Source organism: Xenopus laevis, chromosome 9_10S, assembly GCF_017654675.1.
Source record: "Xenopus laevis strain J_2021 chromosome 9_10S, Xenopus_laevis_v10.1, whole genome shotgun sequence".
Lineage (NCBI taxonomy): Eukaryota > Metazoa > Chordata > Amphibia > Anura > Pipidae > Xenopus > Xenopus laevis.
In genome coordinates this window covers 32,577,294-32,598,595 of record NC_054388.1, presented here as the reverse complement: position 1 = coordinate 32,598,595, position 21,302 = coordinate 32,577,294, and the positions used below count along the sequence as shown (strand labels likewise).

General features: G+C 38.8%; 1 protein-coding gene across 1 annotated transcript; it reads right to left on the bottom strand.

The window, feature by feature from the left end:
- Nucleotides 1-722: 722 nt before the first annotated feature.
- On the bottom strand, nt 723-19,091 carry epb42.S (Erythrocyte Membrane Protein Band 4.2 S homeolog). The gene is made up of 17 exons (XM_018238388.2): nt 18,968-19,091; nt 14,867-15,055; nt 13,680-13,919; nt 12,997-13,115; nt 12,198-12,326; nt 11,899-12,061; nt 10,842-10,980; nt 9,655-9,761; nt 8,386-8,628; nt 7,880-8,170; nt 5,281-5,447; nt 4,110-4,243; nt 3,622-3,782; nt 3,026-3,295; nt 2,710-2,864; nt 1,795-1,928; nt 723-1,438 (listed from the first exon to the last, which is right to left on the bottom strand). The coding sequence occupies exons 1-17, from the start codon at nt 18,987-18,989 to the stop codon at nt 1,276-1,278; spliced, it is 2,826 nt and encodes a 941-aa protein (XP_018093877.2). The 5' UTR covers nt 18,990-19,091; the 3' UTR covers nt 723-1,275.
- Between the last annotated feature and the right edge of the window lie 2,211 nt (nt 19,092-21,302).

Genomic DNA, 21,302 nt, shown 5'->3' with positions numbered 1-21,302 from the left:
CTCAATTGGGTTCAGATCAGGTGACTGACTTGGCCATTCAAGAATATTCCACTTCTTTGCTTTAATAAAGTCCTGGGTTTGTATGTTTTGGGTCATTATGAAACACCTCCCAATCAATGTGACTGCATTTAGCTGGATTTGGGCAGACAGTGTCTCTGAACACCTCAGAATTCATTTGGCTGCTTCTGTCCTGTGTCACATCATGGATAAACACTAGTGTCCCAGTGCCACTGGCAGCCATGCACGCCCAAGCCATCACACTGCCTCCGCCATGTTTTATAGATGATGTGGTATGCTTTGGATCATGAGCTGTTCCACACCTTCTCCATACTTTTTTCTTGCCATCATTCTGCTAGAGGTTGATCTTGGTTTCATCTGCCTAAAGAATGTTTTTCCAGAACTGTGCTGGTTTTTTTAGATGTTTTTTTTTTTAGCAAAGTCCAATCTAGCCTTTATATTCTTGATGCCTATGAGTGGCTTGTACCTTGCAGTGCACCCTCTGTATTTACTTTCATGCAGTCTTCTCTTTATGGTAGACTTGGATATCGATACGCCTACCTCCTGGAGAGTTTGAGTTTTTTCATTTAAAAATCATTGTGGTAATGTATAGAACCAAAATTATAAAAAAGTTGTCTCTGTCCAAAGATTTATGCGCCTGTTTACCAGGGGGTATTTGTTAGGTAGATGAAACCTGTGACCAATGCCAAACTTTCCAATGAACTAGCCCAGTTACTGGGAAGCATGCAGTATGTTCTGTGATTATTTTTAAAGGACAGTACAAAATGCCATGCTGCATTACATTATACACTTGCAAAAGCTGCTTTATTGCTTAGTAATCGTGGGTTTAGTTATAACAAATGATGCCAGCCTCCGGTATATTGTGTACAGCAGTGCCGTAGGACCAAAGAGAAATTTGTAACACATTCAAAACAAAAAGAGTATGGTTATTACAAAGGAACTGCTCGTACAAGCTTTAGGGTGGTGGCACACTGGGGGGTTTAGTTGCCAATGTTAAATCTTTGATACTGCAGGTGACAATAATCTCCCCAAAATGCCTTCCAACTGGCAAGAATGTGAATCGCTGGTGGGATGGCATGCTCTTCGTTTTGTTTTCCGAAATCGCCAGAATTTTCCATGTGAGGGTGTGTCACCACCCTTATAATTATAAAACACAGGGCTAAACTATAGGGGTAGCAGTTCAACCCCAGTTAGAATAAACTGATGTAAATGCTCTGTAGCATGGAGATACATAGCCTGTGTCAAACACTACCCACTTTAAAATGGATTTGCAGAGGGAAGAACCTCCACTGCTTGGCTCCTCCTCACATCCCGGAACTGTTTGCAGTCAAATCTTACTTGAAATTTCAGGGGCCCAATTTGAGTTGGAGCAAATCGAATTTTGTAAGCCTCTGTGCTGCCTGGGCCAATATTCTTACAGCTGTAGTCAAAAAAAGACGTTATAATACAATAAATATTCTCTCTAAGGTTATTTATTATATGCATCCATTTATTTAAGTCTGTATCAGTGTAGTAACATAGCAACGACCAATCAGGAATTAGCTTGGGTCAGTCTAGTCCAGATATATTGACTAAATGTCTAATTGGTTGTTCTTGTTCAGGGACGATTTCTAGGTTCTGTCCCACACCAATAGAATACTAATCTACTACAGGTAGTTTTTATTGAGCTTGTATCATACAATAGACTTTAGAGCAGTTAATATTCAGGTCAGGCCACGAGGCAGTTGGATCCAATATAGCCGCACCATGCCAACACATTGGGAGGAGAATACCTACCTGTACAGTCTCTCTCTGTATATAAGGCTTTCCCCAGACACTGTTAGCACACAGTCCTCTAAGGTCTCCTCTATTGGGTTTGTAATGATGATTATGGATGTGATGAGTTGGTACTGCAATGCTTCTGTCTGCATCTACAGATAGCAACAACATGTAGATAAAGGTTGGCAAGCTCCTTGATGAATATACTGGTTATCAAGTTGTAGGCAACACATGTTATTATTCTGGCGAGTGCCAGAAGTAACACTAACCAGCCAACTAGAACATTTTTCAATTTGCGTTGAAATTTAAGTTCAACTGAATCAATTTTGATGTATCATTCTCAATTGTGTCAAATGCAACTCCCCCTGGTGATGGCATTGACCCTGGAATTATGGGTAAAAATGCTGAGTACAACAAAAAAAAGAAAAATGGCTTGTGTCCAAAGTTGCCCTTTGCACACTGCACTTGTGGTCGTAAATAACCCCCCCTCAATTTGTCTGGCTACATATGCACATACAGGTATAGGAGCCATTTTTCAGAAAGCTGAGAATTATGGAAAAGCCAATTCGCATTGACTTCATTTTATCCAAATAATCCAAATTTTAAAAAATGATTTCCTTTTTCTCTGTAATAATAAAACAGTACCCTGTACTTGATCCAAACATATAATTAATCCTTATTGGAAGCAAAAACCAGCCAATTGGGTTTATTTAATGTTTACATGATTTTCTAGTAGTTATGGAAAGATCCGTTATCTGGAAAACCCTGTGTCCCTAGCATTCTGGATAACAGGTCACATACATGTATATGATAAGAAATTAGTTTGTGAGTATCCATGGTAAAGGGTGGTTGGACTCATTGGTAAGGAGGGTTGTTATATGTGTGCATACATCCAACACAGAAGTCTTATATCATTTAACTTCCAGTGCTTACCTGAATGCAAAGGGTGGGTTTGTACAAAGTCACATGCCTGCTGGCGGAGATTGTGCTGGTAACATCCTTTGCTAAGCCAGTGAGTCTGATTAGGTTGCTTTCCCACTTGAAGTCTCCATACTCAGAGGGTCTGATACAGGTAAAGACTGTTTTTTCTGGGACAGTGAGGGATGTCAGAATGTATACATTTTATGGCAGAACATGGTCAGAATTCACAGATAAGAACTTAATAGTGTGATCTAAAAGGTATACTACTTAGTCTAGATCTATTCAAATGCATATTAAAAATGCTTGCTCTTTGAAATGATGTTATTACCTTCATGTGCTTGTAGGGAAACGGTATATTCTTGCTTCCAAAAGTTGGGGCAGAAGTTCCCATTCCTGTGCACATACTGAGCATACAGAACAAGGCATAAGTCTTTCCTGGCCCTGCTCTGATTAGATAATGACACTTTAATTGTGATATCTTGCCCATAGAAGAACGACTTTTTTAATTGGATGTCAAGTGAGAGAGGAGTATCCACTTGGCCATTGGCACGAGCACTCTCTGGAGCCTTCTGGAATTCCTGCCAGTGCTCATTGGACCCTACCAAAAATAAATTAACTACATTAGAAATCATGCAAAAAGATCTCAATCTTTGAATAAATCAGTTTGCAATTATGTTACAACAGGTATCAGGCCCGGACTGGCAACCTGTGGGTTCTGGCAAATGCCCATAGGTCCCATAGAAAGTCAGTATTTAGTGGGCTGGTGGGGGCTGTTTGGACCTCTGTGTGGGCTGATTGTACCTGTAATTCTCAGTCCGGACCTGACAGGTATACAAACTAATATGAAAACTTACAACATACTGGTTTTGGCCTACTACTTTCTAAATAGTCATTTAGCAACCATATTCATAACAATTTACTGACATTCTTGGACGTTGGCTGGGAGGACCTCAAACGGATGAAAGCCAATTATATTTCTGAATATGCTGCACTCCAGCTGAACATACAGTCTCCTGGGCCCAACTTGCGTTGGTGTAAATGTGATTGGATAAAGCAAAGTGTCTCCTGGTGCCACATTCCCACACCTGCAAGTAAAAAGGAGAGATTCATTGTGTACAGGGCTGCCATCAGTACTACTAAGTTAGTTGTGCCCTTTTCCCCATTGGGCCCCCAATTATTAGCCCATCAGTCACCGGGGCACCCTGGGTTAACAGTAGAATGAGGCCCCAATGAAGAAGAATTGCCCTACACACACATCACTTCAACAATTTCCCAGCCTAAGCCCCCCTTTGGATCCATTGATGTCTTGCTCTTGACTTGGAATTTTCTGTAACTTACATGTACCACAAATGCATTGGTCAGAGATTAGCGACACAGTAAAACTCAGATAGAGGCTTTCAAAGCAAAGTTACCGATAGTGTCTCTCATTGTGCAGGAGCCCTTTTCCCGATGCTCTCAACACACACTGCAACAGAGTCTTTTCCAAAGGATTTTTGAAATGGATCATGGCTGTCATAGGCTGGTATTGCAAGATGACTCTTGGGGTCTGGAGAGTGAGAATTAAAGTCACTTGGTGAACTTGGCAAATGAAAAACACCCTTGAGATTTAATTTATTCTTAACACCCTTGCCTGTGAACATCCATACTCTGGGAGTGCTTCTCTAATGAAATTGTAACTCCTATTCTAGAGAGTCCACCATCTTATAATTTGGCCAGCAACTTCCTTTTAAAGATCTAATTAGTGCTTTCTTACAGACCAACCCCCATCCTTCCTGACCCATAGTACTCTGCACTATCTTGCTCTTTACGGTAGCTTTCTACTTCATTGGTGTATTTCAAATACCATTGATCTTGGTTCAAATATTGGTACTTATCCCTCTGTGTATTGCCTCTTACACAAGTAAGACTGTAAACGAATACCATCATGCTACTCTTTAATTTTTCATTTTATGATGAAAGAACTAATTTTACCTGTAGGACCCATAATAATATCTATTGCTATGTGTATTTTCAAGTATATGTCATCTATGTAACATCCACTTTACATTTTACACACCACCAAAAAGTATCTGGACATATTTTTAGCCAAAGGTATATTGATTCTCGGTCTAAAATAACACATGCTCAGTTGGAACACTCACTGTTGGTTCCCAAACTGTCTCTGGAAGCTACGGATATCAGCACAAGAACTTGGGTGTTTAAAGCTGATCAAAAAGCAAGCAAGCTTAATATGACCATTTGCAATGCAAAGCATCCACTGGATTGGTGTAAAAGACACTGCCATGTAATGCTGGAGAAATGGAAATATATCTTCTGGTGTATTTAATTACATTTTACTACAGGCAGTCTGATGGAAACATCTGGGTTTGGCTTGAATGCATAATGCGAAAGGTACATTTTGGATGAGGATGAATAGTAGTTTGGACTTGGGCCTTTTCAATTAAAAGCAAACTTTATAGCTACAACGTGCAATGCCAACCTTGACAATTCTGTGCTATGTACTTTGTGGCCCTGATATCAACGCAACTGAACCATTGTTGGATAAATTAGAACAGTGAACAGCAACATTTATGTTTATCTCACCTGAACAGAAAGGCAGGGTTTGCAGATCGTCATATCTTGCTCTGCCAAAGCCACATTACCATTCTCATATGTAGGATCCTTAACCAAAGCTGTAATCCGCAGCAAGTTATTGTCCAGCAGGCAGGTGTCATATGAAGAGTGGCACAACTGAATGGAGAGATTACACCCTAAAGATGAAACATATCAATGATCAAGAATTGGTGTGACTTAAACTGTGCTGCTTTTAATTCATCCAGGATGCTTCTTTTCAAGGAAAGGCAAAATAATGTATTCATTTTTTGGGTGTCCTTTTATACAAAATAATATGCCATTTTGTATTGTTCTTCAGAATATTATCTTTAATTATTTTCACATTCACTTCTAATTACATTCAAACTACTGTGTGTGTGTAGTGCATGAATATCTTCCCCTTAGAAGTTCATAAAAAAAAAACAAATATGTTGACAATAACACAATGCTTTCCACTGCTACCTCGTAGCACTGGAGTCCTACCTTAGGTGTGTTTCCAGGCCAGGGGTTTGTATGTTGCCCATTCATGTTCTTAAAACATTTTGGCAGGTTAGCTGGCTCCTGAGGCGAGACTTAGAATGTAAACTCCACTGGGGGCAGGGACAATAACAATATAATATAGACAAATACAAGAGGTTTTCTTGTGGTGAGCACAACTTTCCCTTGTTTGTTATAGTTACATAGTTACATAGTTAAATCGGGTTCAAAAAAGACAAAGTCCATCAAGTTCAACCCCTCCAAATAAAAATCCAGCATCCATACACACACCCCTCCATACCTTCACATAAATTATATATACCCATAACTATACTAACTATAGAGTTTAGTATCACAATAGCCTTTGATATTATGTCTGTCCAAGAAATCATCCAAGCTACTCTTAAAGGCATTAACAGAATCAACCATCACAACATCACCCGGCAGTGCATCCCACAACCACCTATACTGCTTCAAATGAAAGTTCTTTTCTTCTAGTCTAAAGGGGTGGCCTCTGGTAGGGTGATTCTCTTTATGGGTAAAAAGGTCCCCTGCTATTTGTCTATAATGTCCTCTAATGTACTTGTAAAGTGTAATCATGTCCCCTTACAAGCGCCTTTTTTCCAGAGAAAACAACCCCAACCATGAAAGTCTACCCGCATAATTTAAGTCTTCCATCCCTCTAACCAGTTTAGTTGCACATCTCTGCACTCACTCCAGCCCCTTTTATATCCCTCTTAAAGGGATACTGTCATGGGAAAAAAAAATTTTTCAAAATGAATCAGTTAATAGTGCTACTCCAGCAGAATTCTGCACTGAAATTCATTTTTCAAAAGAGCAAACAGATATTTTTATATTCAATTTTGAAATCTGACATGGGGCTAGACATATTGTCAATTTCCCAGCTGCCCCAAGTCATGTGACTTGTGCTCTGATTAACTTCAATCACTCTTTACTGCTGTACTGCAAGTTGGAGTGATATCACCCCCTCCCTTTTTCCCTCCAGCAGCCAAACAAAAGAACAATGGGAAGGTAACCAGATAACAGCTCCCTAACACAAGATAACAGCTCCCTGGTAGATCTAAGAAAAACACTCAATAGTAAAAACCCATGTCCCACTGAGACACATTCAGTTACATTGAGAAGGAAAAACAGCAGCCTGCCAAAAAGCATTTCTCTCTTAAAGTGCAGGCACAAGTCACATGACCAGGGGCAGCTGGGAAATGACAAGATGTCTAGCCCCATGTCAGATTTCAAAATTGAATATAAAAAAATCTGTTTGCTTTTTTGAGAAATGGATTTCAGTGCAGAATTCTGCTGGAGTAGCACTATTAACTGATTCATTTTGACAGTATCCCTTTAAGGACTGTCCAGAAGGAGTCCAAAACTGCACTGCATACTCCAGATGAGGCTTTACCAGGGACCTATAAAGAGGCATAATTCTGTTTTCATCCCTTGAGTTATTGCCCTTTTTTATGCAAGACAGAACTTTATTTGCTTTAGTAGCCATAGAATGCAACTGCCCAGAATTAGACAACTTGTTATCTACCCTAGATCCTTCTCATTTAAGGAAACTCCCAACACACTGCCATTTTGTGTATAACATACATTTATATTATTTTTACCAAAGTGCATAACCTTGCATTTAAACACATTGAACTTCATTTTCCAGTTAAAAAAGCAAACATATTCATTGCTATGGGTTATTGCACCTACATATGTGGAGTCACATTCATGTGTAAAAAGATCTGTTGTCAGGCGCACACAACAGCTGGAGTTTGGGTTGTGACATCATAACATTTAGGGTTGCACAGTTTATTAGTGGCCTTAGATTTGGATTTCCAATGATAGTCCTCAAAGACCAGATTTGAACATTTGTAGTCATTTGATTAGGACGAGGAGGTTAAATATGTTGCTCCAATCTGAATGCAGTTCATAGCTGTATGTTTTTTTTTATCTGTTTCATGCAATAATTTGTTCTTTATACCTTAGAATCCCCATGCTTTTGGGGAAATAACTTTTACTATTGACTCTGAGCAATGGAAGGCAAACAGTCCTTACATACAGTGTGGGTGGAATTTTAACTTTACATTTTGGTGTCTTTTTGATTTACCTTCATATGGTTTGAAGTGAAAGGAGAACTCTTCATTCCAGAACTGTGCTAGAGTGAAGCCATGATCGTGTATAGGCTGGGCTCCCACTAGAAGCTTAAAGTCCCTCTTCTCCAAACTTACATTGGCCACTGTAACTTTAAAGCGAATGTCATCTCCATACATCTGGAGTCTCTTTGAGGATATGGACACAGTGGCAGGACTGAGGGAAGTATCTTTGCTGTCTTTGGCCTTGTGATTTTTTAACATTGTCTGTGTGACGCATTTCAGCACTTCTGCTTCCTCTGCCGAGCCTGTCAATGAGAAGAACAATCATACAAGATTATTGCAAGCTACTTTATGAATAAGACTAACTCCACTCAACAAGTAGGGATTCCTCCATTGGTCCTCTGCCTATTGCAGAACTTTGACAGCCATTGTATTGCAACCATTGTATGGCAGTCACTGTATTTCAGCAAGAGTTGGGGGGATACTGGTTAGCCATGCCTAGTTCAAATCAGTCATATACCTTTTGGATATTTATAATGATGGACAAGATCCTCTTGCATGTCACTCCCGACACTTTTGGTGCTGATGCTGTCTCCCACGTGTCTTGCCCAACAGAGCACCTTACTGAAACATTTTGGGTTCCGAACCCACACCATGTTGTCTGTTACTAACTTAGAGAAGATGAGATCTACATCATGATTAAGAGCAACGTGACCTTCTTTAATAGCTCTTACTGGTGCTGGACCACTGACACATAATTCATCTGCAACAGCATAGGGTACAGAAAGAACTCATGTTATTACATGAAATAACATCTCACGAAAATAAACAATTAAAATGTTTTGTACAGCTTGTAGTTTATAAAGCAAATACAGATTTGTAGAATCATCTAAAGTGATCTAGGAGTTAGACTATATAAATTGAGCATAAAAGTAGGTGAATCGCAAATGTAATTATAGTTGTGTTGTTGTCTTACTCCCAATATTTTTTTGAAATGTTTTTATTTGCACCACCGTACAATATATAAGGAACAAAACAGACATGTTCTTACAATTAAAGATAAAGTTTTACACAGTTAAACTGGGTCTGGTCTACACACTTATCGACCTTCCCACACTTTTATCACAAAAGGCATAACATGTATCTTATTTCCAATATAATACAGAGTATTTCATAAGGCAACGAAATTAGTATAATTTAAATATTGCCTGCCCCCAGTTATCCCAACCTCTCCCATTATCCAACTCAGTTTACTGACTTTCCAAGATAGCCCCCAATATATCTCTACCCACCAATTCTTCTGACATATACCATGAGGTAAATCTACTGCAATATTTTTTAAAGTTTCCATACTTTAATATACTGTTTAACAAACAATGCAGATCATTTCTAGTCAGCTACCCTACTACTGATGTCTCTTTGTGAGCGCTAAGGACTAAGAAGAGATAATAAGCACTGTATAATCAGCACTTTATTGTTCACTGTGTCTCTGGCTCATAGAATGCAGAAGTTTATCATACAGAAGCTTTAGAAAGGCTGCAGAACCTGACTAAAAACTACTCATCTGAGTAGTCAGTAAAGCCAAACTAAGTGTGGAATGAAGTCTCTTCAATGGCAACGTCTGTTTGGGTTGTACAAACAATACAATTCCAACTCACTGCCATTTTATTTGGGCTTTAGATGACTACCACAGATGTTCACTGAGGGAATGCATGTGTAGCTGAGACTGAGCCACAATATCATTTTATACAGACTAATATTGTTATTTAGACTTTTCAGAGAATGTTACCATTGGATTTCAGCTGCTGTGCTGTGGCATCAAAGACTTGCCATCCATTGTATTCTGAGGACAGATCTCTCCTCTCCATCCAGCATTCATTCCACACATGAAAGTTCCTGTACGATAACATAAGCATGAACTTACTGCACCACAAGCCTAATCAAACAAATGATTTATTCTTTCAAAGTTGGCCACAGTGGGTCACCATCTTGTAACTTTGTTAAACATCTTTGCAAGACCAAGACTGTGCACATGCTCAGTGTGGTCTTGGCTGCTTAGGGATCGTCATAAATCAAAGCAGCACAAGTCAAATAATATCTGCCAGAAGCCAACACAGCAAGACTGATTAATAATCAGAATAGGCAGACTGCACTGGGTCCTGTGTTGTCATGTAATCTAATGTGGATTTTATAGTTTTTGTATTGTTTAATACAAACTTTCTCCAACTCCAAAATAATCCTCCAAATAGAATCCTAGTTTATCTGTTTAAATCTGGCTCCATGATCTTTGTCCCTGCAGTTGGAGTTGGACACAGTAAAGGTGATGTAAAAGCAAAAATAAAATCCAATACAAATCTCTGCACATTCGCCGACTGCTCTACAGGAAAACAAACAAAGCTGCTTGAGTTCTGCATGGCTGGGAAGTAAGGCGGGGGCTCCCCCTGCTGTTTATAAGTATAATTGTTTCCCTGCAGCGCAGTTAGGGAGCATCTGACAATTCCTATCCACAGCAATAAATGAAGGGTGAAGAATTTCACTGCATACAGTGAAGTAAGGTTTATTATAAAAACTGTACACGTTTTTTAATTTAAGTATATTGGAGATAGGGTTCTTTTTCATTAAAGAAACTAAAAATGGGATTTTATTTTTTTGCCTTTACATGCCCTTTAAAAATATGATCCTCGTGCCTGTGCAACTTTCATCTTGAAGCTGAAGTGGGATGCTGTCTGCTTTAGTGAAAGTGCTTGGCTTATGTTTCTCACCAGAGCACTAGCATGCTATGGCTAGACATGACAATGCAGCAGGTATAGTAGAGCAGGATAGGGAAATAGTGGCCACCAACCTGACAGCTGAAGAATGTAGTTGGTTTTTGAAGGTCTAAGTTCAGCATTAGGGCATAGGTTGCACAATTGTACTCTGAATACATTTTATGTATATTAGATATAATTACAACAGTAGTTCACTTTTACATATTACCAGATGCTATCATTCCTTGCTCTGTGAATGCATGCTCCTTTCTCATCATAGTATATGTCTTTCTGCAAGGTCCGTTTTGTGTCATATGCAGAGTTATAATTTGTAACGGGTCGAGTGGGAATCCCAAGACAACGAAGCACTTTCAAAGAAATCCAATATGCAGTTTCAATAAATCAGTAAAAATAAAAATATTCTCAACAGTAATGCAATAAAGGGTGACAAGTTTGTTGCATATATAGTAACCCACAACAACCAGAATATAGCATTTACCGGTACTAGTTATAGCTATTTGAAAGCAAAATGATATTGGTTTCTGTGCTGAGCTAAATGTATGCTTTTTTAAAATCATTTTCTCGATTGTCTACCTGCTATTATATAATTCTAGTAATGAGCATCATTTTTCAAGCATAGTTTGGAGGTGAAATTCCACATTTGTCATCTGCGGCAAAATTTTGCTGTGAAAAATGCAACAATAATACACCTATTGACCCCAATGTATATAACTCCAATGGGCCAGGGACTGATGTGAATGATAATAACTGTTAGGTTTAAATCAATATAGGAGAAAAGGGAGAAAAGAAGCACACATACTTCGGCTTCTTTCCTTTAAAACATTTATTGCAGCAGAATTGTTGTGGCACAAACTTACGGGGACAACCCCTTCCTCAGGTGTATCTAAGTGGATTTGAGCTGGGTTTCCAAATCAAAAGTTACGGTATTCGGGCGTCAAAAAGAAAAAGTCAGTTTTTTTTCATGATTTTGTCAAGAATTTCCTGAATGGGAAGTTCTCGGGAAAATGAATTGATAAATAAGGGGAAAAAATGCTCGGATTTTGATAAATACGAGGTGTTCATGTTTTTTTTAGGTTTACTTATATTGTAACTTACAATCTATTATTGCAAAATTGTCACAAGACTGTAAAGCCATAGAATCAACCTCATGTAACGTATATGTATTACTATTTTATATTATGAAGATCTGCGTACAAATCTGGATATTGTCTCCCAATCCGCTGAATACACACGTATGTACATTGTATAAAGTATATGAAGATAACCTGTGCACAGCACTGCAGCAAACACCCAGTGATGACCATAGACAGTTTTGCATCCAGTCTGGAACCACTTCTGAAGGATGGGAACACTGCTTATGAAGCCATAAGAAGGTCTTCTGTTCTCTACCATGAAGGCTACTCTGTCCTCCTCATCTTTCCTACTTATCTGCAGATTGGAGACAGGCACAGTTATAATGTAATGCTACCTTATGATTTTATGTATAAAAAAAATGATGTATGGGAACAAAATGTCAAAATTATATAGACCAGACATACAAACATGCATGTTCTTTCCTACTTACCGCATCACCTAGAACCTTGCTCACATAGATGGGGTCATTTCTGTTAAGGTATTCCTTCTTTGGAAACTTCTGGTATTTTGGATTCGTGTCCAGAAGCTTGAGGCAGATATCAGCAATTTCATATTCAAACTGTACAATAGAAAAGATTTAAGATGAATTATTGAGATGACATTTTAATTCTAGAGACTAACAATAAGTTGATTTTATTGATTGAAAAGTTAATGACCTGTTTTTAGGTGTTTTCACCATTAAACTCTGCTCAAAGTGCTAACATATATTATGTAATACAAACTACTGTCCATTGAAAGATTACGACTAACTAATGATTTGACCTTAAAACCAAGCAACCCCTATAAATTTGTAGATGATGGTGCCAATGGGGGTTGGGAGAGAAAAACAAAAGCCCACTGATAAGGTCTGCATCTGCAGTTGTAAATTAAAGTTTAATTGTCTAATATTCAATTAACAAAAGAGGAACATAGAGGAACATAGATCTAACCACAGTCAATCATGAGTAACTTATATCAAGGGTCCCCAACCTTTTTTTTAACCTTGAGCCATATTCAAATGTAAATAAGTTGAGAAGCAAGAGAAGCATGCAAAAATTTCCTGGGGTGCCAAATAAAGGCTGTGATTGACTATTTGTTAGCCCTTATGTGGACTGGCTGCCTATAGGAGGCTACACCTGGATTTTATGAAACCAAGACTTGCCTCCAAGTCTCATGGTGGCTAAGTCTAGGAATTGTGGTCTGAAATTATTCATCATAAGGAAAATGTATTTACTGAAAGTAAAACCCACCTGCCCAAAATGCCATGGATGTTGCTGAATGCAGTTCTCTGTGCCTAAATAGATAATACCATCCTCATTGAGAACATATTCCTGCCTTTGCCCTTCATTGTGTAGAAACACAGGATCGTCTGAAGTAGTAAATCAGAAAAGGAAGGAGAAGAGATAAGTCAACCCCAGACTAGAAATCTAGATAGACTAAGGCAGACCTCATGTACTACATTTATGAGCTAGACTTTTCCCACAGTCTGGAACATTTTCTATAACTGGCATCCTATCTTAATCCCTAAAAGACATAAAACAGCAAAGCTGGGATCCGAAGACTGGAGACCTAGTTAGAATGAGGCAGATACCATGCATTGTTGTATTTGAGATAGACTCTTCCCACAATTCTGAGCAGTTTAACTTCTGTCCTATTATAATGTCTACAAGGATATAAAGTAGTAAATATGGGGTAAGAGATTTAGGTATGTAACCTAAATGTAGACAGCAAAATGTTACATGACAGGCAGGCATATTAGAACCTTAGCAAGACATCTTATGAGCTACTGCACATGACTAAGTGCTAATTGAGAGGATTATGGTTTGAATGTTTGTATATAATTTGCATTTTGAGAAATGTTCCTGTTGATTCTCTGGGAGTTTTATTTGCTTGGACTGTTTGCTGGCAGGTTGCTAACACAAGATGCACTTACCCTTACACCAAGGGTTGAAAAGAATCATGAAGTTTCCTAAGTCTTGAGAAAATGAAGTTGGCCTTTTAGATTTAAGTGAAAGAGTATAGTTTCCAATGATGGCACTTGCAGGAGTGGTGACAGATAGTGTCCATAATCCCTGCTGGAAATCAACAACTTTTGCACTCCAAGATTTCTCATCACTGAGGCTGCATATTGGAAAACTGTTCTTGGTTCCATTTTTGCTGGATGGGTTGGGTCCTGCAAATGCAATAACAACTGGTCATTTGTTGCCTGTGTTACATTACTTGTTAATTACTTATACACAGAATTCTGCTACTAAAAGTCAATGGACTAATACAAATGGTTTATTACACTGTTGAGAAGAGATTTATTGTTAGCATCTTAACTGGATGGCAAAGATGTGGTTGCATTCATAAGAACATTGCCAAATTGGTATGTTTTTGTTCACAATGCTCCCGATTCTCTGGTGCTCCCAGGTGCAAATTGTTGCACCTACTGTATCTCAGTTTTTTGCACTGGAAACCCCTTCCAGTGTTGCATGTATGAGGGGATACACATGGGCATCTCATAGCATGCTACATCCTTTCACTTAATTTAGGAGAAACAACACTAGGCACTCCATTGTCCTGCACTCCTCGGCAGTGCATGATTTTCAAGAGAGTGCATGTTGTGCTTTTAGTACTAGCACAAATCCATATTGAATGGACTATAACATATGCAATTTTGTGCCCCTTAGCCCAACACTTGCACCAACACCAATAGTAAACAAGACCTAGAGCAGGGATCCCCAACCTTTTGAACCCGTGAGCAACATTCATAAGCAAAAGGAGTTGGGGAGCAACACTAGCATGAAAAATATTCTTGGGGTGCCAAATGAGGGCTGTGATTGGCCATTTGGCAGCCCCTATGTATATTGTCAATGTACATTGAGGCTCTGTTTGGCAGTACACTTGTTTTTATACAACCAAAACTTTCCTCCAAGCCTGGAATTCAAAAATAAGCACCTGCTTTGAGGCCACTTAGGAGCAACATCCAAGGGGTTGGAGAGCAACATGTTGCTCACGAGCTACTGGTTGGGGACCACTGACCTAGAGAGTGAATACCGTGTAAGTGTTTTACTACTTTTTCCTTAACGCTAAAATATCATTTTAACATCTTGCTATTAGGCATCTGCTGTGTCTCACCTGTTTTTGTAGTGAGGGTGATCCCTTCCAACTGCTTATGGTGGATTAACATTGGTTTGTGGAATCTCAGAGTTATAATGAATTCCTGTCCTCTTCTAAGGAAAAGACAATTTTCTCTGCTCAAATCAATAGTCCGGTGGTTCTTGTTGTTTTTTGACACTTGAAGGTCACATGTTACAAACTGCAGATCTTTAAGGCAAAAAAGAAAAAAAATAATCAAGAGATTGTTGGTCCAGATCTGAAGCTGATTTGCCCCAGAGATTAAAAAAAAATCCTTTCTAATTTTCTTCATTCTCATCCCCTGCATGAAACTTTTTAATCAACTAAGCTGATAAAGGGTATGAAAGGTCTCAGTTATCAGGAAAGGTTGATCAAGTTGGGGATGTTTACTTTTAGAGGTGCTTAATATGAGATATGATAACTATGTATAAAATATAAGGGAACACTATAATAATCTTTCTGATGTTTTATTCACCAGTAGGTCTTTCCATAAGACGCAAGGGCATTCATCCACAAAGAAGAAAGGAGTTTCCATCTAAATATGTGAAAATAGTTTGTTACAGTGAGAACTGGCAAGTTGTGGAATTCGCTCCCTGCAGTGGATTACAGGCAGATACATTAGAATTCAATGATCCCCAATTAGTGGCTCATGAGCAACATGTTGCTCCCAGTGGCCACAAACCCGATGCTTATTTTTTTAATTACTGGCTTGGAGGCAAATTGTGTCTGCAAAACCAGAAATACGTTTAGGTTGTACATCCACATGTGGGCCACCAATAGTCATTCACATCCCTTATTTGGCACACCAGGTAGTTTTTTCATGCTTGTCTTGCGCCCCAACTCTTTTTAGATTAGAATGTGGCTCGTAGGTAAAAAAAAGGTAGGGGACCCCCACATTAGATAGTTTCAAAGAGGATTGGAAAATACAGGACTACTGAAATAAGGTTTTATCACAAAATCAATCCAGGAGCTGGTTCAACTCTTGTAGGAACTCTCATGTTGAACACTCTAAAGAAACCATCCCTTTAGTGAAACTGGGACACAGTGAATGAGGTATTTATATAGTGATACATATAGCACCTGCAATAGTACACTCATGTAAAGCAGACAGACAAGCTATAAAGAGCAGTAATTAGCTCCAACATAGTTTCCGCGGGTGCTACTCAACCTGAAGTGAGAGGACCACAGTTTTGAAAAGGCTAGAACAGCAGGTATAGTAGGGACAGATGGTACCTATAGTACCAGTTGGATAGTCATGTATGGGAGGGGACTGTGACTGTGCGATAGCAGGTATAGTAGGGAGAGATGGTGCCTGTGGAGCAGTGGGCATAATAATCTCTGAGAAGGGACTGGCTGTGGGATAGCAGGTATAGTAGGGAGAGATGGTGCCTATAATGGCAGTGGGATAATAGTCTCTGGGAGGGGACAATGGCTGTGAGATAGGTGGAAGCTGGGTAAGCAGATATAGTTGTTTTACAGAGCAATGACAGAGGGAAAATGTTTTGGGTGCTATGGGGTGTAGTTCAAAAGCAACTGAAGATGACTAGTTGGATATCCCTGTTTAATACAAATAATGGAGCCAAACATACTGGGCTACCCTCCAGTGAAATACAACCCTTATCAAAAGTAAATACAACAAAGCCTTTGATAGGATATCACACATACATGTTAAACGATTATTAAAATTTAAACATTTTGGAATTCATAAGCTTAATCTGTTTAACAATCTATACCCAAGCACATTCATTACAGTTAATGGTGTAACCTCAGATAGATTTACAATTCATAGGGGAATAAAACAAGTTTGCCCTCTCTCCCCACTGGTATTTAACCTTGCCATAGACCCCCTATTAAGACATTTCTTACTAAATCAGAATATTTCTGGTATTCAAATTAACCACACAAGATTAAAAGTCACAGCCTTTGCAGATGACATACTACTTTTCATACAAAACCCCCAAATAGAAATCCCAACTATACTATCAATAATACATCGATTCGGACAAATAGCTGGCTTTCAAATCAATGTAGATAAATCAGAGGAACTTCATGACACCTCACCACGAGATTTGTATACCGGTATTCCGTTCAAAGTAGCCAAACATCACATTAAATACCTAGGTATAAAAATACCAAAACATCATAAAAACATTTAACTTAACATCAGATCAATTATTGATAAGATACAACAAGAAACACAGTAATAGAAACATATTAACCTAACTTTTCTGGGTATAATTCACTTTATTAAAATGATTCTAGTCCAAAACTGCTATATCCTATACAAATGCTACCATATCGGATCACACCTATAGATATAAAACGAATACACAAAATATTCCGCACCTTCATCTGGCAAAACAAACGTCCCAGAATTAGCATATACAAATTACAACAACCTAAAACATTAGGGGGAGTCAATCTACCAAATATTAAAGAATATAATGATGCAGCACTACTACGATACGCAGGGGACTGGTTAGTAAACAGAAATTGGTTTACAGCTATAGACCTAGATCAATCATTTAGAAGATCTTACTCTTAATTTTATTTTTCACTCACCACCATCAACTATCCCGCATTCAATAAAAGACAATCCTTTAATTTTTGACACTTACAAAACTTGGCAAGAGAGATCCAAACATCACCTTTCCCTACAACACTGACCATATTTAACATGGCTAGGGAACACGGTATTCCCCATAGGAAGGTCAAATCCACTCTTACATATCTGGCAGGAAGAAGGGTTATACAACATACGAAACCTTACCAAAAACCATCTTAAACTACTTTCATTAACAGAACTAATGGATAAATTCCCTTTCACAAGCCCACACACTTTCCTTTATATGCAAATATTACACTTTGCAAAAACTACGATTCACAAAATAAAAGACACAGGATTCAACAACGAGATAGATAACCTATGGAAAGAAAAAACTACACGACGTACAACCGTACAAATATACAACATAATACGGACAACTATAAATATAGACACGGCAAAAACTCCCCCATTCAAATAGACATCTATAATACCGCAAATACCTATAACAGATATTTTACAATCCTACATACACATTATGAAATTATTACCAACAAGTAGGTACCAAGAGATGGCCCTACAGCTATTTCATAACTCTAATCTTACACCCGACAAACATTTCAAAATGATAAGTGTACTCGATGATCAACCCCAAAAGCAGACTTTCTACATATGCTGTGGGAATGCCCGAAAATATGAACATTTTGGCTGGAAGTAACCTCTTATTGGATGCAAATAGTAAATAAATCAATTCAACCAAACATGGATTGGACACTGTTTAATATTGTAACGTTTTATTCAACCCTAGATAAAGGAGAAAAACATTTACTAGAGAGATTGGCAGCAGCATCTCGCAATGTAATACTTCACCAATGGCTCTCAACAGAAATCCCATCTATTACACTTACTAAACAAAAACGACACCACATATTTCATATGGATTGGTTGGAAACCACGACATAAAACAACAAACCAAAAATTTTATTTTCCACATGGACTACATACATCAACAGCCTCCCACAACCACTTCAATATCTAACAACCTACACCTTCCACAATACTACGTGGTATGATTCAGAAACTCTGAGGGGTAATGCATTATTACAAGAAACAAATACACTTATAAAGACTGAAACAATTACAGGAAACCCCCCCAGGAGTCACCGTACCAATAGACTTTTGACTTCTTACTTAAGGTGAATCAAATGTAACCTGTGAAAACCAATAGTTAAACTCGAAATTTATGTTTGTGAATATATTTAATTATGTTAACTTTGTTTAATTATTCAATTTCTTTTATTTCATTCTTTATAATTCAATGCATGTAACGTTAATAACTACCATAACTCTTCAATTGGATGGATGGATATACCAACCAGAAAACGCTATACATGTTTGAAAACTAATAAAGACAATTATTAAAAAAAAAAAAAAAGTATGTGCAGGCAATAAACAATTGTATGAAATAACTTCTAATCCATTTGTATATTAAAAACATCTGACTTCCTTTATGACAGGTTTGGTATTTAACCTCCCATAACCATGTGCCTACTTACCATGCATATTTATAATTCCCATTATTCTGGTAGCTCAATCAGTAGAGTTTCTTTTCTTGACCTTATTTCTCTGACTGTTAGCAGCTTCTGTTTAAGTGCTCTAAACAACAGTGGTGCCTTCAGAGAACCCTTATCTGTTACTCACACCCTGTTATCTTTAAACAAGACGTCTTCCCTGTGGGCCTGTGTCCCTCCGAGAAGAATTGGCGGGTGTGGTGTTTTTTTTTGTAATATAATTTTATTGATTTCTGAAAATAAGTAGGGTAGGGGTACAGAAAGAAAAATGGGGATGGCCGAGGTACATAACACACAATTTCAAATACATTTCTTTTGGGTTTACACATTTTTATAGCGTTCACTTACAGGCAATATGACATTTGGATATTTGTGAGGTTATTAGTACCCAGTCATAACAGGTTTGGTTCTATGTCCATGTTATCCTGATGATAGATATATCACAGATTGCTAGGAAGGACCTTAATTCCCTAGGCAGGGTCGGACTGGGGGGCCCGGGGCCCATCGGGACTACTGTCCTGGGCCCCCCTCAGACCCCTCCGGTAGTTCTGCACTGAGCAAGATTCGTTTTTTGGGGAAGTTAAGACCATTTGCATTGAGACTGACTATATTCACCTAAGTATTACCCACTCTAGTAGAGAGATGTTTTTGTGGCTGCATAGTGTTATGTACTAGAGGTGGTCTGGCCAAGGATTGCAGGAAAGGGGAAAAAGGGAGAGTGAAAAAAAAGGGGGGAAGGGAGGGGAAACTTAGTGGGAAGAAAAGAGGGGGTTAAGATAAGTGGGGCTAAGAAATAGAGGGGGGGGAGAGAAGGAAGAGGTTTTAGGGGAAGTAGTAAAAAGGAGAAGAGAAGGAGAGAAAATCTCGTACTCTAGAAGATAGGGTGTTACGCTCTTACTAATCGGTGTACTTCTGGCCGTTACCTCCGAATAGTGATAACCATATAAAAAGCGCCATATAAAGAGCCTTAGGGGGGTATGTGTCTGTGAGCAATCTGACTTTGCTGTTGCTCCGGCATACCGCGGCGTTAGAGCATTCTCATGGTTTGTGTATGGTCGGGGGATCATTTACCTTCTTAGCCCTCACCTCTGGTATCCAGATGATAAACCAATGAATCCCAAACATGCACGTAGAACTAGGCATAATGAATATAGGCAAAAATTTTTAAAAATTTCAAGCATTTATAACTAAATAACTTTAGTCTTTAAGAGTGAATTAGCTGGCCACTGTCAATCTCACAGCATAGTTGACCTAGACAGTTAACCAGGGAAGTTCCCGCTTCAAAGACAGAGCCAATCATGCTTGTTGTTGTTTGCTATCGGGGGGGGGGGTATCCCAGTATAATGATGGCATTCATATTTTGGCCCTGGACCTTGTTATCTGGGTAATCAATAGTAAGTAAGTTAAGTTTTCAAGGTAGGTTCCTGGTGTGCCCAATGCCAGGAAATCATTGTAAGAACAACCACAACTAATTAGGGCCATTTCCGGTGAAAATGTCATCCACTTATAGCATTTCGAGTGTTTGTGAGCGAACCGGTTGGCTTCCCCGAGTTTCATTAGTTAGTACCTGCGACTATTGAAGTAATAAGGATGATGCTGATAAACCAAATTGAAGTCGCTTATCCTGATATTACCGGAATATATTGCCAGGAGATATTTACATTGTGAGATGGTAGGGCTATTAACCTGGCTTAAAGGGGGTATCTGTCGTTGGGACCGACTATCAGCCAGCCAAGAAAACATTAGAAAGAATACCAAAAATGGAACCATGTCTCTGTCTTAATAACAATTAAACCAAACATAGTTGAAGAGAAAGTGTAATTCAGTTTACCGATAACGTTCTGTTCCCAGGTTGAACTCAAATGAGTTCTGGGTGGTGTGGAAGCTAGTACAATCCTTTGAACCGTCTGTGGCCGTAGGCGTAATGGGACCATTCACAGTGGGTTCTGAGGGTTCCCGCAATTGATGCCATGATCCATTATGACGGGCTGCTAGGGCGAATGGGAAGGCCCATCAGTAGATAACTTTACGTGACTTCAGAGCTTCAACAACCTCTTTCAGGTATCTACGCTGTAAGATTGTGGAGTGCGCCAGATCCTGGTGCAGCTCGATCTTGTCGCCTTCAATAGAATTTTTTCTTTTTGGGTGAAGTGGTGGAAGCAGCATAGTAAGTCTCTGGGATTTCCTTGTCTTCCAGACATCACTCTATGGAATCTTTCTATGCAAATTGGCTTTTCTTTATTCAGGCCTAGTAGGTGTCGGAAGAGATCCTTCGTGATTTGGCGGGCTTCAGGAAGATCTATCTCTTCCGATAATCCTC